At 35.9% G+C, this 16,306-nt stretch overlaps 1 protein-coding gene across 2 annotated transcripts in view; it reads right to left on the reverse strand.

The window, feature by feature from the left end:
* Positions 1-16,306, reverse strand: part of htr4 (5-hydroxytryptamine receptor 4) — a 196,577-nt gene that overhangs the window by 75,555 nt on the left and 104,716 nt on the right. For both annotated transcript variants that reach the window (XM_056471818.1, XM_056471819.1), the window contains exons 5-6: positions 15,563-15,716; positions 4,579-5,135 (exon numbers count right to left, since the gene is read on the reverse strand). In XM_056471818.1, the coding sequence (XP_056327793.1) occupies positions 4,579-5,135; positions 15,563-15,716 (711 nt within the window). The remainder of the gene's footprint in view (positions 1-4,578; positions 5,136-15,562; positions 15,717-16,306) is intronic.

The raw sequence follows: 16,306 nt of genomic DNA on the forward strand, positions 1-16,306 counted from the left end.
AACAAAAAAGGAGAACAAGGGTTTCATAACACACAAATGCTCTTTAAATCCAATATTTTGATACAACTAACCTTTCACCACTTTTAACTTAAGACATAAAATATTGTTTAATTGAAATATTAATGGAGCCAAGAATTTTAACTAACCTAAAGCTTGAACTTAAAAACAACAATATTATAAATAAATAAATAAATATTGAAATTAAATTCAAATCAAACAAACAAAAATAAAAATCTTATTATTAATGTAAACAGCTGTTATACGTAGTGATGCTAATAATTTTTTTGGAGCGCCGTCAGCAATATACTGTAGCCTTATATAAGGCGTCACATATTACTTGGGGTGAAAAATGCATGTGATCATGCACAGTCTGCCATAAAAAAGATCTTCATCTTTAAGAAATATATTTGAAATGAAAAATGCCCAGTTACCTCCCTCCTGAACAACACATCATATTAACGTCTTTCACAGCATATATACCCTTCACTCAGCATACAGTACATCTTTCTTCCACGTCGGTTTGCATTAATAACAACAGCCACATCCTTGCATTCTAGATTTCCCTTGAGGGGTTTGACCAGCTGGCTTAAATCTTTAATCTTTGCTGTATCAAAAATAACATGCAAAGTTGTGGTTATGGCCTGAGGGACTTTTCCTCCATAGACGCTCACAGCAGAGAGCATCTTGTCCTCTGATCTGCACATCTCCTTTATCAGTGATGCCAAAAACCGGCGCTAACATGTAACTGACATTGTACCCTACAGGAGAGTCTAAACAGTCAAATCTTAAAAATGTTTGTACTTTTTAAGGATCATAGTGAAGCAGGATAACAAAGTGAAACAAAGACTATATTCAGACTGGGTTAGTTTTGTATTGGCAGGTATATATATATATATATATATATATATATATATATATATATATATATATATATATATATATATATATGCACATCTATATTACTGCATACGGATCTATATGGGGAAAATATATAATAATATATAAATAATTGCTTAGCTCCAATAATATTACCTCAGTATGTATAAAAAGGTTTTGCATTGGCAGGTGAGATAATACACACACACATACATACATACAATAATTATTATTTTTTATTTCGAGACGTCAAAAACAGGATGTGCAAAAGAACCCAGATGTGTTCTTAATATCGATGATGAAATAAATGATGTCCAATGACATGCACTATAGGTGAATTGGGTAAGCTAAATTGTCTGTAGTGTATGTGTTTCCCAGTGATGGGTTGCAACTGAAAGGGCATCCTCTGCATAAAACATTTGCTGAATAAGTATGTGGCTGATTCCGCTGTGGCGACCCCTGATGAATAAAGGCACTAAGCCAAAAATAAAATGAATGAATGAATATTGCAATGTGAATAGAATTTCACAATATGGCTAATAACTCTATTTGGAAAGAATTCATAGTTTTATATCGATACAGCTGTGGTTAATGAGAATTATTTATATTATTTATTAAATTATCCATTATTTATATTTTATTAATGTCTATCCTCATCCCAGCCTTAAACCCAACCCTCACAGTAATGTAAAATATAAATTACTATTGTACAGAGTGACAAATTATACTATAAGCTTTTGAGATAAGTATCCACAGCTGTATCCCCTGTAGACTGTCAATCTGTCAATCAAAGTATTTTTGCAGACTGTTTTTCATGACGTAAGAATATTAATATTCTTTTTACCAGTAGAGACCACACAACTGTGTTAAAAGCCATTCTAAAAATGATTTTGGCATAATAGGTTACCTTTAAAATCTTTTTTATAGTGCAACAGGTCATGTGACCAACAGGAAGTTCACATCATCTCTTCGTTTCTTATGATTTTGGCCAGGGTGGTTTGGGATCGAAATCTTGCAGTACACAAAAAAAGCTAAAGCAAAAGAGTTTTAGTGAACCAGTAACCTTCTCCAAGACGTTTCTGAGAATAATTTAAAAGGAACACAGATGGGAGCAAAAGCATTAAAGCAGACGTGCAGACTAACTGAGATGACCAAAGTGCTGTTTTTATGTTCCCATGTGACGCATAACTGCAGAAACTTCAATATACAGAGGCCCATGTGCTCTTTTCTGAGTAAATGCTGTTAGGTCAAGGAGTTGAGCAATCTAGAAAGGTCGGATGAAGTAGTACAAAGAAAGAAAATTACACCTGACAGTCAATGTAAAAGGTGTGCACAGCAAGACATGGACTCGTTCTGTGCTGCCTGGTGCTCCAAATGACCACCTGACGTCAAATACAAGTCAATACACCAAGCAAACAATGAAAAGCAGTAGTATATGAAAATAAATCAATCTGGAGGTCTTCTACATTACTGAAAGCGAATACCTTTATTAGTGTTTTCACCCTTCGATTGCTTCTTCCAAACCTAAGTTCGATCGCTTCCCCTTATGCCCTTGGATTCTACGTTTTGGATCTGAACTGCAGTATATTTGAATCATTAAAGTGACAACCGTTTACACTTACACACAAATATCTTTGATTTTGTTTTTAAAATGTCAACAGAATGGCACTGGCATCTATTTGTGAATGTACTTCAAAAAAGTTGAGCAAGCAGAAATTCCCCCTGCGTTATTTTGTTCAACTGTGTTCATATCAGCAGCAAACCATACCAAGGATCAAATGAACCGTGCCACACACCAGCTTTTTACTTGGAAAACATTGTTCATGTCATTCAAACAAACCTGGGTACGTGACCAAAATAATAACGTGAAACCATTTTAAATTAAAGATGGATTATAAAGCAGCCATTGTTGAATTTAAGTTACTTTGCATCTACATGTCAACTAATTCTCATTAGATTATAAGTAGACAGGTTGGGGTTTGGGTTAGTGTAAGTTGACATGTACTTGCAAAGTTTCTTATAGTCAGTTAAATGTCTGTTGAAGGAGCAGTATCAACAGATATTAAGCAGACAGTCTACTAATACTCAAATGGACCATCAAAATAAAGTGTTACCGTACATTATAACTTTATCTTACAAACCCTGTTTTTGTCTTAGCCTAAAGCATTATAATTATTAAGACTATAATTAATTGTCTAAATTGCAATCTGTCAGGTAAGATTTCATGGGAAACTGCACGTGTCGTTACATTTCATATCTGTAAAACTTTAAACCACTGTAACACTGTTTTCTTTTTCTAGATGTGATAAACTCAGATATTTGAAAAGATTTAAAGCTGCCAAAAAGATTTTCAAGCTGATCATGCAAAGTATAAAGCAAAAGAGTCACTGACATAAACAATTAACATAGGCCCAATCCCAATTCTATTTTTGTACCCCTACCCCATCCATTTGAAACAGAGTGTGAAGGGCAAGGGCTTCAAAATTTACCCCTAAGAAATGGGACAGGACTACAACCCCTGCACTCGTCATCATATGTCATCATAATCTCTTGCTTCATATGAGGTCGTCGATTGCAACTGCTGCGTTATTTTTTGGTATTTATCTTCAGAAAATCACTGAAGGCAACAATATCATGTTAACTAAAAGGTTATAATGTGGCAATGAGCTCGCAACTGTACTGTGCATTTACACAGTGGCCATATTTAAATATGTAAACACACCAAAAACAGCATTAACATTATAGCAGACACTGTAAAAAGGTCATTCCCAGCCACTAGACTTTTCTGACAGGGTATTCGAGTGTCAGGTGTGGTCAGAATGTTGTAAGACTGCTATACAGGAGTTATTGTTATGGATTATGGATAGCAAATTTAGCGTTTTTTAATATAGATATAAATAAAGTTTTTTTTTTAAAAAGCATGACGGTAAACCACGAACGCCGTTATGAATGTATTAAAACATGTGCTTGTTTGTTGTAAAAATTCATAATACTGACAAAAATTACTAATTTGTGGATCTCCTTACTTCTGTCCACTGCAATGTCATCATTGTAGATATATGTATTCTGGGAAATTTTCGTACCCCTTGGTTTCGAGTGTGGTCCTGAAAAATCTCTGTTTCAAGAGCCATCTAGCACTTCCCCTAAGCCCTATGCCTTCAAGCTATAGAGAATTGGGACACGCCTATCCCTTCACGTGAACGCGCAAAACGAGGAGTAAGGGCTAAGGGGGAGATTTGGGATTGGGCCATAGAGTATTCCCCTTAAGAAACAAACAAAAAATATCAACAACAACAAAATAATAATCAGCCTTCCAAATTGTCAACCATTTCCATCTAAATCTCCTGAGCCTCTGTGTTGGCTACGTTTCATCCACAGACTCAGAGCTGGCAAACTGTAAACCTTTGTAACATCAAAAATCCCAAATCAACAATGTTTCCAAAAACTCAAAACAGCAGCAAAAGACTTATTCTCTCAGATGACTTTTTTAGATTTCAAGGTGTACATCTGTGCCACTAACCACATTCAAACTCTTTCACAACAGGCTTACAGTTTTAATAACCACTAGAGGTTACAAAGCATACCTTAAGAAAAGTTTGAATCAGTATTCCTTCTCCTGACCTAAATCCACCTCGATTTCAAATGTAAGCACATCAGCAAAGAGGAAAAGGTAGCAAAGAAAGAAAACACTGGTCTACTTACTTTAGTACGTGTGTAGATCCATTAATCTGCGTGGCCGTGCAGGTCGTTCCAGGGCCGAGGATGGAGGGTCGGCGGTATCGCTTGTGTCCGCAGCAGAGAATGATAAGGAAGGCACGACGGAAGGACTTGTTGAGGAAGGCGTAGAGGATAGGGTTGAGCATGGAGTTGATGTAGCCCAGCCAGAGGCAGGCGGCCCACAGCTGCTCAGGAACACTGTAGTCTATGAAGGGGTCCACCACGTTTGTGATGAAGAACGGGGCCCAGCACAGGCAGAAGCAGCCCATGATGATGCACAGAGTCTTGGCCGCCTTGGTCTCGGTGCGCATGCGGTGGTTGCGCTGGTGGTCTGCGCTGTCCGCATTCCCTGCTCCTCCAGCTCGCTGCAGCATGCTGATCTGTCGAGCGTGTTCTCGCGCAGTGACGTAGATGCGTTGGTACGCCAGGACCATCAGGACAAGCGGTAAGTAGAAGGCCACTACTGAGCAGGTCAGCGCGTATGGCTTGTTCACCATGAACACACACACTGTGGAGTTGCCGGAGATCTTCCGCTTGTCTATCTGTGGAGGGAAGGATGTTGACACTTTCAGCTGATGGAAAACACTAAAAAATGCACAAAACAATGTCTACACTGGATGTGAATATGTTTGCTTGAATCCCAACACCTACAGCATCATAACATAGACTCCCAGACCACTACCCTCCTGCAAATTTCAGTTCCAAGGGCGTCGCTAGACCCAATTTACTGGGGCACGTGCCCCAGTAAAAATCTCCAGTGCCCCAGTAAATGCATTGAGATATGATTTACTTCATATGCAAGTGTATTTATTAAGAGAGGTAATTCCGAAATAAAGACGGTTTTTCTCTATGTGCAACCGAACCAACGCTGGTGAAAGCAGTGTAATCAAAAAGCAAACTGACGCATCTCCGTGTGTGCGCAGAGAACCCGCGCACCTCTGGCATGCACTGCTCTCGCACGCGCTGCTCTTCTGCCGGTGCGAGTCCCGGTAGTTAACATGCGCGCCAAAAAAGCAGGCTACCTGCTTGTTACGCGCCGCTCATGCGTTGTAAAACCAGCGTAACAGCCTTTTTTTGTTTTGCAAATCGACAAAACTAAAGTTTAAACAATATGACGGTGATCTTACTTAGCATGCCTCCTGATCGATTTGTTTGTATGAAGCAAAATGGAGGGATGATGAGTCAGGGAGGTAAGACATAATAAACCTAATAATCTGCCATGTGTCAAGTCTACAACAGATAAATCTATAACACATCTTTTTATTGTATTTTATTGAATTGTCTATAGAATTTCATTCAAATGAAATTAACATTTATGCAAAAGTAATTTCTTAAATGATCTTAGCATCACTCCAGTTGTCTTAACATTGTTTTCCAGTTACATTTAGGATTATTTAGAAGAATAATTGTATAATAATAAGAATACTTTTATTTATAATAAATATAATATAATATATATATATATATATATATATATATATATATATATATATATATATATATATATATATATATATATATATATATATATATATATATATATTTGTATATATATATATATTTGTATATATATATATATATATATATATATATATATATATATATATATATATATATATATATATAACCCTAGCTTAAGATCTTAAGTTAAAGTAAAACAATGACACCCCCTCTGACTCAAAATAAACCAATTTCCCAAGTTATTCAGTTACTAGAACAAGACACTGAGATCAGATTTGAGAATTTCTAAACTGATAATACTGCACATGCGTGATTCAGCAGGTGGTGAACTGAACACAAACAGAACATGACAGCCTGCTGTGACTGACACAGCATCACAGTACCGTCTATCTAGTAAAACATGTGTTTTTTTTCATGACAGAAAACCATAATGAATTTTAAATAAAAGTGAATCATGCTTCATGCTTCAAAACTTACCTGTAAGAAGCTTTTCAGATAATGGTGATGTTTTAACTGACTGAAATTATGATTGCTGACTACTGTATATATTTTTGATATGTTGAGTGCTAACATGGGAGGATTGTCATTACGTCATCACGGATTATGTAATTATGTTGTAGTGTATAAGAACTGGTGATCTGCTTTTTTGAATTGTTTCATTGAAACAAACTGTTCAAAACATCTGGTCTGTGGAAAAAATCCAAACTTCCCATAACTAATGGCTATAATGATTTATCATACTTTACTAACAATCAAAAGAGAGAAAAGTCAACATAAACATCAACATGAACATAAACATAAACAACAGCAGAAAACAAATGAGAGGAACTAAGAGACTTAAATACATGTGGAGATGATGACTAGGAGAAAGGTGACACTGATGAGGAAACCTAATGAACTAATGATGGCAGGAAAAGAATAAAGAGAGAAACTAGGTCGAACTAAACACAATGACATCATTTGCAGTATATAACTATGACAAGGTGAGGATTAATAATAATTCTCTAAAGCATAGGTCTCAAACTCAATTCCTGGAGGGCCACAGCTCTGCAGAGTTTAGCTCCAACCACCTCCAACTCACAACTGCTTAATATTTTTAAAGATTGAAGATTCTATAAAAGATTCTAGGTTGAGTTATTATTATTATTTTTTTTTTTTTACTTATTTTTATAAATTCCAAAAGCAAAAAAACAATGAACAGTAATTAGCCAAAAGTGAAAATGCATTACTAATAATAAATAAAATAGAATTAATAAAATATACATTCTGAACTCATTAAGAACTCCAAAAAACAACAAACAAAAAAAAAACAACAACAACAACAAAACATGTAACATTACACAATGCAGAGATTGATCCATAAATAATGAAATCAATAAGCAAATGATATAAAATAAATATAAAAAAATATTATTATAAAAACATATAAGAAAAAGGGAAGAAAAAAATACTGGGATAATGCTAATACCCAAAAACAAACTTTACTATTTCCTTCAGTCTCCTTCCCTGTTCCTTACATTAAGGCTTTTAAAATAATAATAATAATAATAATTAGTGTCTTATATTGAATTTATATATTCAATTAGATTTGAATTAGATTCAGTCAGGAAATAACTGGAAAATTTTACCAGTGTTCAAAATACTGTAAGTCAGACACTATTGCATTTCAGAAAAATGCATTTAGACCAAAAAAACAGTTCTGTAAAACCGGGGAAAAATAAAATATTTAATATAAGTAGACACCTTTTATTAATCTGTGATAGCCTATTTTCAGTAAATGTGCTACTACATTATGTCTTTAACATTATCATTAGCACTTAAAAGCGATGCTAAAAATGATTTTGTGCTTGTCTCTTGTCGTCATTTTTCCTCTGTATTTCTACGCTTGAAGAATAACATTAGATTTGTTGAATTTTTGTGTTCCAATTTCCAAACGAAATCATAATAAGGTGGGCAAAGAAGAAAAGGCCATGGCTATGTCTGTGCATGGGTTTGTGTTCTTGGGGTGACCGATCAGTCTCGCAGGTTACCTTGGAAGAACAAACTCGAACCGCGAGAACACAGAACACATATGAGAAATGAGGTGCTTCCTGTTGATCATGTGACCTTCACATGAAAACTATTTCAACATGAACAAAACTATGATTTTTTTTTCTTTTCAGTGAAAACGTATAAATATTCAAGTACTAAAGTGGTGTTGATAAAGATGATTTGTAAAATGCAAATAAAAAACAATTTTAACGGCTCGGACCACTAGTGGGTTGTGGGGGCCCCTAGTGGCGGCGGGGCCCTAAGCAGCCGTTTAGTTCGCTTATGGCAGCTGTCACACTAGAATTTTCCCTCCATAGACTTCTATTCATATGCAAGCGAATGTGGCAGACCGGAAATTTAAGTTTAAGCGTTTCACAGTTCACTGCATTGCAAAGTTCAAGCTTAGTGAACTTTGACTTGCGAAATTGCATCACGTGTCTGTGTGAGACCAATAGGAAATCAAAACATGACCTCTCTGGCAGGAATTCAAAAATGTTTAAAATAATTTATAATATTTAAAATATGGAGCAATCGCTAGCTTTTTAAAATGTTTAATCATCTTGTTTAATCCCGCTCCTATTCGCAGTGCTGTATGACAGATTTTTACATACTCAAACTCTAGTGTGACCCTGGCATAACAGTCTCCAGTAGTACACCTTGGCTGTTTCTCAGTATACAATCTTCATCAATCTTGTGTCCTTGTGTTCTCATGTAACGTCATCATCAACCACCAAAGTTCAGTTCCAAAACTCAAGACCACAACAACGGAGGACACATAAAAGTTCCCGGATGCATTCTTGGTATCAAGAATGCATCGATGCAGACTTGAGCACAAAACTCGCTCTAGAAGTCCCAGAAGTCATTGCGACTGAATAAAGGAGGTGGGAAGTGCAGCATTTTATACCTGTTTCAAGAGTTCACTCTTAGCTGATGATTGATAACAAAGCTTGTTTGACATGCTGTCCTGAGCTTATATCCTCATATCTTGATCCTCAAGCCCTGGGCTCCCTCCCGTTGCAGGGTGAGAGTGGAGTTTGAGCTCAGGTAGATCTCTATCAGGTAGAGCTCAGGTAGATCAGGTAGATCTGCTTGTTTTTGAACTGTGGGAGGAAACCGGAGGACCTGGGGAAAACCCACGCGAGCACGGGGAGAATGAGCAAAATTACGCACACAGAAATGTCGCCTGGTTTGGAAGGGAATTTAAACCAGGGGCATTCCTGCTGGGAGGCAACATTGCTAATCACTGGCCACCGTGTCGCCCGTTTGAAAGGAGGGAAAGTAGGGTTGGGTGTTGGGGATTTCTTCGAGACGAGGATACTGAGATGAGAAAACTCTGGTTATTTAGAGTGAGTTAAGAATCGTCTGATAGGATAATTAGTCACAAGCTAATGCTGGAACAGCTGCTAACAATCATAAGCACGTGATCCTCTCGAAATATGTTTATAAATAAAATTCACTTATTAATAAAGTTCAGGTATAAAACCTATTTATCTCCCTAAATGAGATGGTGAAAGTAAACATTACCATGAAAATCTTAATAAATGCATAAACACATTAAGGGTGTTTATTTACTGAAATATTAAAAATCGTATTAAAATCTGTTTTATTTGTATTGTGGAATGTATATTTGTATATAAGGGTTTTGTGTGTTATATATTAATGAAAAGGAAAAAAAACAATAAATCGTTGTATGAATGCTGTAATGTTCAAATTATTTTCAGTTAAAAATGCGTGAAGGTCATGTGACCATTAAGAAGGACGCGTTCTGTGTTCTTGTGGTCTTCCGAGTTCGTTCTTCTGAGGTGACCTGGCAAGACTTCACGAGAAGGCAAGTCCGTTTTTTGCGGTCTTGGAATTGAGAAACAGCTTTTGATACGTTGGATCAGCTGTGTTTAATTAGGGTTGAAGCAAAACTGTGCAGAGCTGTGGCCCTCCAGGAATTGAGTTTAAGACCTATGCTCTACAGCCCTGCTTCAGAACTCTGTATGTTTACATTGAGTTATATGTTCACACATCTGTAGGTTTCATGATTGTTTCCCAAGAGACGCACAATTTTCTTCTTTTAGCCCTTAATTTTAGATTCCTCATGCCCTATGCATTATGTGTAAAAGACTTTTAGATTGGCTTCTAAAATGTAATTTGTCTTATCAATCGTTGTCCCAGTTTAAAACAATTAATTGCACAATGCTGTTTATTGACCTAAAGTTTTCCATTGGCTCAACATGTTATTCCTGATTGAGCCAATGTTAATAGACTGCTGCCACAATTCATAAAACTGAATTCAGATGACAGCCACCAGATCACACTACGTCACTTCTCAGACCTTCCAAGGCCAGACAAGCACCAATTCAACATGTTCGCTTGATGAAAACAAGTGCCAATCAGTGTCAACAGACCATCAAAACCCAACAAATGTGTCTGTTGCTATTGGTTGGCATCTCTCTGTGCAGCGTGAATTGGCCTTAAATGTGTGTAACTTTTTTTAGTAGGTTTCTAGCACTCAGCAGCTTCTCCCTCTGTGACTGTTCATTAATATTCTACACCACCTGTCCTTGGCTTCAGGGAACAGTCATTTGAGGAGACCTTTTAAGAGCAGAGGTGGCTACTTACAACACTTCATCTGGTCAAACACAAGCACCTCTAGGTGTAGAAAAGAACTCAACTGAAGGTCACGAGCCTGTAAATATCTTGCTCCCAAAACACACTACCTAAAGACTCTTGCCCCTTCATAATAATGAAACATGCTTGACATTCAAACACTGTAACGTGTCTTACAGTATCAAGTATATTACATTTCTAACTGCTAAATTAATTATACTTCTCTAGGATAAAATACACCCTCTGATGCAAGATATCCTACAGTCTGAAAAAATCTTGGAAAGTGACTGACACTTTAATATTCATTCATTCATTTTCTTTTCGGCTCGGTTCCTTTATTTTTATCTTTATCTGGGGTCGCCACAGAGGAATGAACCACCAATTTATCCAGCATATATTTTACGCAGCGTATGCCCTTCCAGCTGCAACCTATCACTGGGAAACTGGTTTAATATGTTTTAGTTAATCATTATGTTCATAAAAAAACAGTGTCTTCCGAATTGATAGAGGGTTTTCGATTACCTGTATGTGCATGTTTATACGTGATACTCTATACTGAAAAATAAGCTGAATTTAAAAAAAACAAATCAAGTTGAACATTACTAATTATAATTTGTTTGTTTAAATTCAGCTCATATAAATTGTTTGGAACCACTTAACTTAAAAACATTTAGTAAATCCAATGAATCATTTTTTTCAGAATACTCTGATGTGAACAACAGCATGGATTGTATCATTATTTTACTACTAAATAGGCATAGGCCCGTATAAGTTCCTGATGGTATGATAACCTTGGATAAAATTATCATGGTTTCACAGTAACACGGTATTGTTTACTGCTGTAAAATAATTTTTAAACTTTTTACATGTTTATATATATATATATATATATATATATATATATATATATATATATATATATATATATATATATAATTAACATTTTAAATGTCTCCTTAAAAACAACTCCCCATTTATCACAATATATTACATTTTAGGAAACATTTATAATATTTTGGAACAGTAAACATGTCAGGCTACATAATTAAAATAAATCATTGACTTCTACCATCTTCATCAGCTTCAATAGCACAGATTTCCTCACAACACACAAGCACTTTAAAGACCCCCACTACATATACCTTAGAAACGGCATAACAAGATATTTTTGCAATTTCAATACCTTGACTTTTCCAAACCGCAGTAAACCTTGAAACCAGTTATCATCATATGCCTACTGAATACATTGTTCCTCCTATTTATGCTGACTTAACCATTAAAAATGTGAAGAAGATGTTAATTCATAAAGAGAATAACTTTGTAAGCAGGAAAGGGTACAATATTTTGACAAATTTAATTTATATGTGCTAAAAGATGAGTATGAGCAGCATTGCTTAAGATATTAGCAATTAACTTACTTGACCTAAAATGATAAGAACAAACATGAGTGTTCCCAAGATTCCTGGCCTGGAAATTCTAGTTCAGTTTGGCTAACCACAAACACCTATTGTTCCTCAGACAGCTCTCTCTTCTGCTTGACTTGATTTAATTTTTGGCAGTCTGTAGTACTCTAAATGCTTTTTGCAGGTCCAACCAATTAGTACAGCCTGAGAGATGACAATGATTGGTCATTTTAAAAAGCAGCAATCAGCAAAAATATGCAAGATTTGTTCTGTTTATTGCCATTGTTTATGTTTTGGGCTTCCAATATGTCGACTCATGAGAACATTCTATTAAGAATTGTTTACTGTATTTTATTTATTTTTTTTGGTCAAAAACAGACCACGAACAGCTTCTTTTTTGCCCTCTAAAAATCAACAAACTGTTTCAATTTTTTTTTGAACCATGCTCCAATTAGAAATGTTACTATATTTAAATGCATTAAACTGCAATTAGTGGCATACATCAGAAACACGGCGCTTAACCCCACAATTAACATGAACAAAAGCTAAGATTAAATGGCTAGACGCTGTGAGTGAAAAGAGCTTGATGACAGTAATTAAAACTGATATTTAATGTTTTGTTTTTTTATTTTGTATATGATATAAGGCTGTGAGAGCATTACCATAAATACATACAGATATATATTGTTTATATATTGTTTACAAATACACTAGTATTGATTAGATTTATGTGTGGAAGCATTACGATGAGAGCCATTAATCACTCTTTATCTGCTCCTCACAAAACCATGAACCCTCCAAGCCCTAAACTCGGCAGCAACACTATCACTACATTTTTCTTTTATGAACTGCAAACAAATTTCAGATCAGAGTCAGGCAGTTTTTTTTCCCAATTAAGCTGGACTTTGGCCCATGCTATCATTGATATTCAATATCCAACTGCTAATTAGTTCCTTTGAGAAGTGCTTTTGGCAGAACGGGAAGCTTGACTCACTTAACATCTGTAAAAATGTGAAGTATAGGTAGCCATTAATGTAATGCTTGAGGACCAACACAAGATACTCCAGACGGCAGGATGCCAGATATATTTTATTGTACAGAATGCTAATTCGTTCTTTTTATGTTTGCCTCTTGTTGAAAAAGCCTAAATGATTATACACATATTAATCAACTAACACAGGCAGAGAGAAATGCTCAATTATATTGTAGATACGTGTAGTAACCAAAGACTGAAAACAGTCAAAACACACACACACAAACAGTACATTTACGACAAGCACATGAAAAAAACAAAGGACAAAGATATTTTTATTACATCAACATTTGCTTTCTCCAGCTTGACTTTAATTACGATGCATCATCTTTCACCCAGGGCCATTTTTTTCTTGTTTACTGGAAAGTAATGGATTAAGTTCGCTACCTGAGATGCTGGCATTTAATTTTCTTCTCAATCATCCCATCTCTCAAAGCTTATCTTTATGAAAGCCATACTGTTATGGCCATACAGTATGTATGTACTTGTTTGTTTTGCTTGTGTGTGTGAGCGCTCTCTTCCTCTGTGTCAAAAATTCTTAAGATCGCCCACTTCAATTTTTTCATTCATCGCTAGTGAAGACATTGCGGGAATATAAATTTATATAATCTATATATAACTGAAAAGATATTTTTAGGGTGTGACAGACCTTAAAATGTCTTGGTTTCCTGAGCCCTGACTGTCTCTAAAGTAATGCAAATTGTCAGTTTCACAGCTCAGCTGTAACTATTGTCTTCTCAAGCTGGTCAACTGGTCGGATGGTTTTCGTCTCCAGAACGTCATTTGCACACTGCTGAATGGGTACTTATATGCTGATGAGATCGGGCCTGGAAACACAATTTACCCCACCTACATGTATCAATGTCTGTAAAACAGTATTTAAACTGAGTGTCAGTATTACGCTGAGTTCTTCTTATTAAAGGATTCTGCTTTGAAGATACCTGAAAGTTTTCCCTGGTTTTTTTGCTCGTCTTAGAAAAACAGTTTTGGTGCCGTGAGCCAGACTAGAGAAATTCACAACAACATCAATCTTCATTTCTCCCTGTGACATCATCAACTTCGCTACCAATCAGGACGGAGGCACAAAGTTTAAAGGGACGCGAGCGGGGAAGCTCGTTCTCTCTTTGTTGCCTTTTTGTGTCTGTTGGATTGTGTTGTGAGTTATGTCGATGTGACTTTGGAGTTTGATTTTGTTCTTGTTTCAGTTTTAATGCATTGTTACCGTCTTGTATGTGCACATTCCACAATCCCTGATCTTTGGTGTCTAAATTCCCCTAAACGAGGAGTTTAGATGTCACGTGACATACACCTTGCAACACGCAGAAAACTCCCTTGTCTAAACACACTAGTTTAGAAGTGAGCACCACCTGCTGTAGGTTTTCTTTGTATATTTTGTTAGAAGAGTAGTATTAGATATACAGTAGGTGACACTTTTAAATGAGCGTTTCCGCTGAGCGTGCAAACGCTGAAGATGTTTTGTTTATTTATTTTCTTTTAGGTAGTTTAGAGGGTAATTTTCAGCCAGCTTTGGGTTTTTTGTTATATTGCTTTCTTTTATTTGGCGCCACTTGAAATTCTCTTTTGCCCATTCATAACATCCATTAATTGATTTATTTTCTTTTGTGAGATTCCAACTAGTATAAACAATTTTTTGCTGTTTGACTTCTTTTCAGTTTTGTAAATACATTTATTTATTTTTGCATTATTTGGTTGTCATTTTACTATTTTGCCACCGACTCACCACAAACTGAGTCACTTCAAATGTTTCCTCTTTACCCCCTAGAGATAAACTTTGAAGTCATAACATTTAAATGGGGGCTCGTCCGGGATTTGAACCTGTGCCTCATTAAATGAATATACACATATTAATCTACTAACACAGGCAGAGAGAAACACTCAGTTACATTGTAGATACATATAACCAAAGACTGAAAAAACAAAGATATTTTTATTAAATGAACATTTCCTTTCTCCAGCTTGACTTTAATTATGATGCATCAGCCTTCACCCAGGGCCATTTTTGCTTGTTTACTGAAAAGTAATGGATTAAGTCCGCTACCTGAGATGGTGGCATTTAATTTTCTCCTCAATCATCCCACCCCTCAAAGCTTGTCTTTATGAAAGCCATACGGACTGCAATTGTTTTTCAGGAAACATGGACAATGGCTTGGATTCTACACATGAATGCATAATTGCCTTTTGTAGACTCCATATAGAGAAAATAAGATGAAAGCGAAATGCCTGAAAAAACATAAATCACTTTTCATGCATCACAAGTCTCCTTCCTAATCACCTCCTGCACTTCTTAAAGAGCATTTTAATAACAGGCGCTTGCACTGATTGCGAGGTGAGAAAGAAACATCATTATTAGAGAATCAAAGTCAGACTGTCTTCACAAACCTTATCAGCACAAATGGTCTACCATCTGATGGATGTGACTCACCAAGTCCTTTATTCCAATACTGTTCCAGCCTTGCATTATGGGTAGGAAGGAAATGACAGTTGGGATTATCCAGCATCCTCCAATCATTAGAGCCACTCTCAGAGGTGTCATCTTATTCCTGTAGACCAGCGGCTGGCAACAGATGGCATAGTACCTGTAAGAAAAGATGAATATGTTGAATATTCATTTGTTATCATACATAATTAAAGAAAATGTACTGTGAATATCAATTTATAACAGTCATTTTTTGTCTCACCATTTCATGTATGATTTTTAAACAGTGATTTAGAATGTATGCATCTAAATATGCTGAAAATGGCTATTTTACTCCTGTTTAAATAAATTCGAATAGAACTAAGCAGTGATCTACAAATATGCTCATTTTAAGAAAATAAGAGTAAATCCACGGTCACACTACACTTTTTGTCCCATAGACTTCCATTCAAATGCATGCGACTGCAGCAGACCAGTAATTCCAGCTCATGCGACAAGTTTCGCAGTTTGCTGTATTGCAAAGTTCAAGCTCTGTGAACGCTGACCTGCAAAATCGCATCACGTGACTGCGGGAGACCAATCAAAGATCTAAACATGACCTCTCTGAAGAGAAATTTAAAATATGGACAAATCGCTTGCTTTTTTTAAAATACAGACCAATCGCTTGCTCGTCTTTTTAAATGTTTTTTAATCATGTGATTTAATCCTGCCCCTTTTTACAGTGTCGTTCGACAGAATTACAAATGCTAA

This window comes from Danio aesculapii, chromosome 14 (genome assembly GCF_903798145.1).
Source record: "Danio aesculapii chromosome 14, fDanAes4.1, whole genome shotgun sequence".
Lineage (NCBI taxonomy): Eukaryota > Metazoa > Chordata > Actinopteri > Cypriniformes > Danionidae > Danio > Danio aesculapii.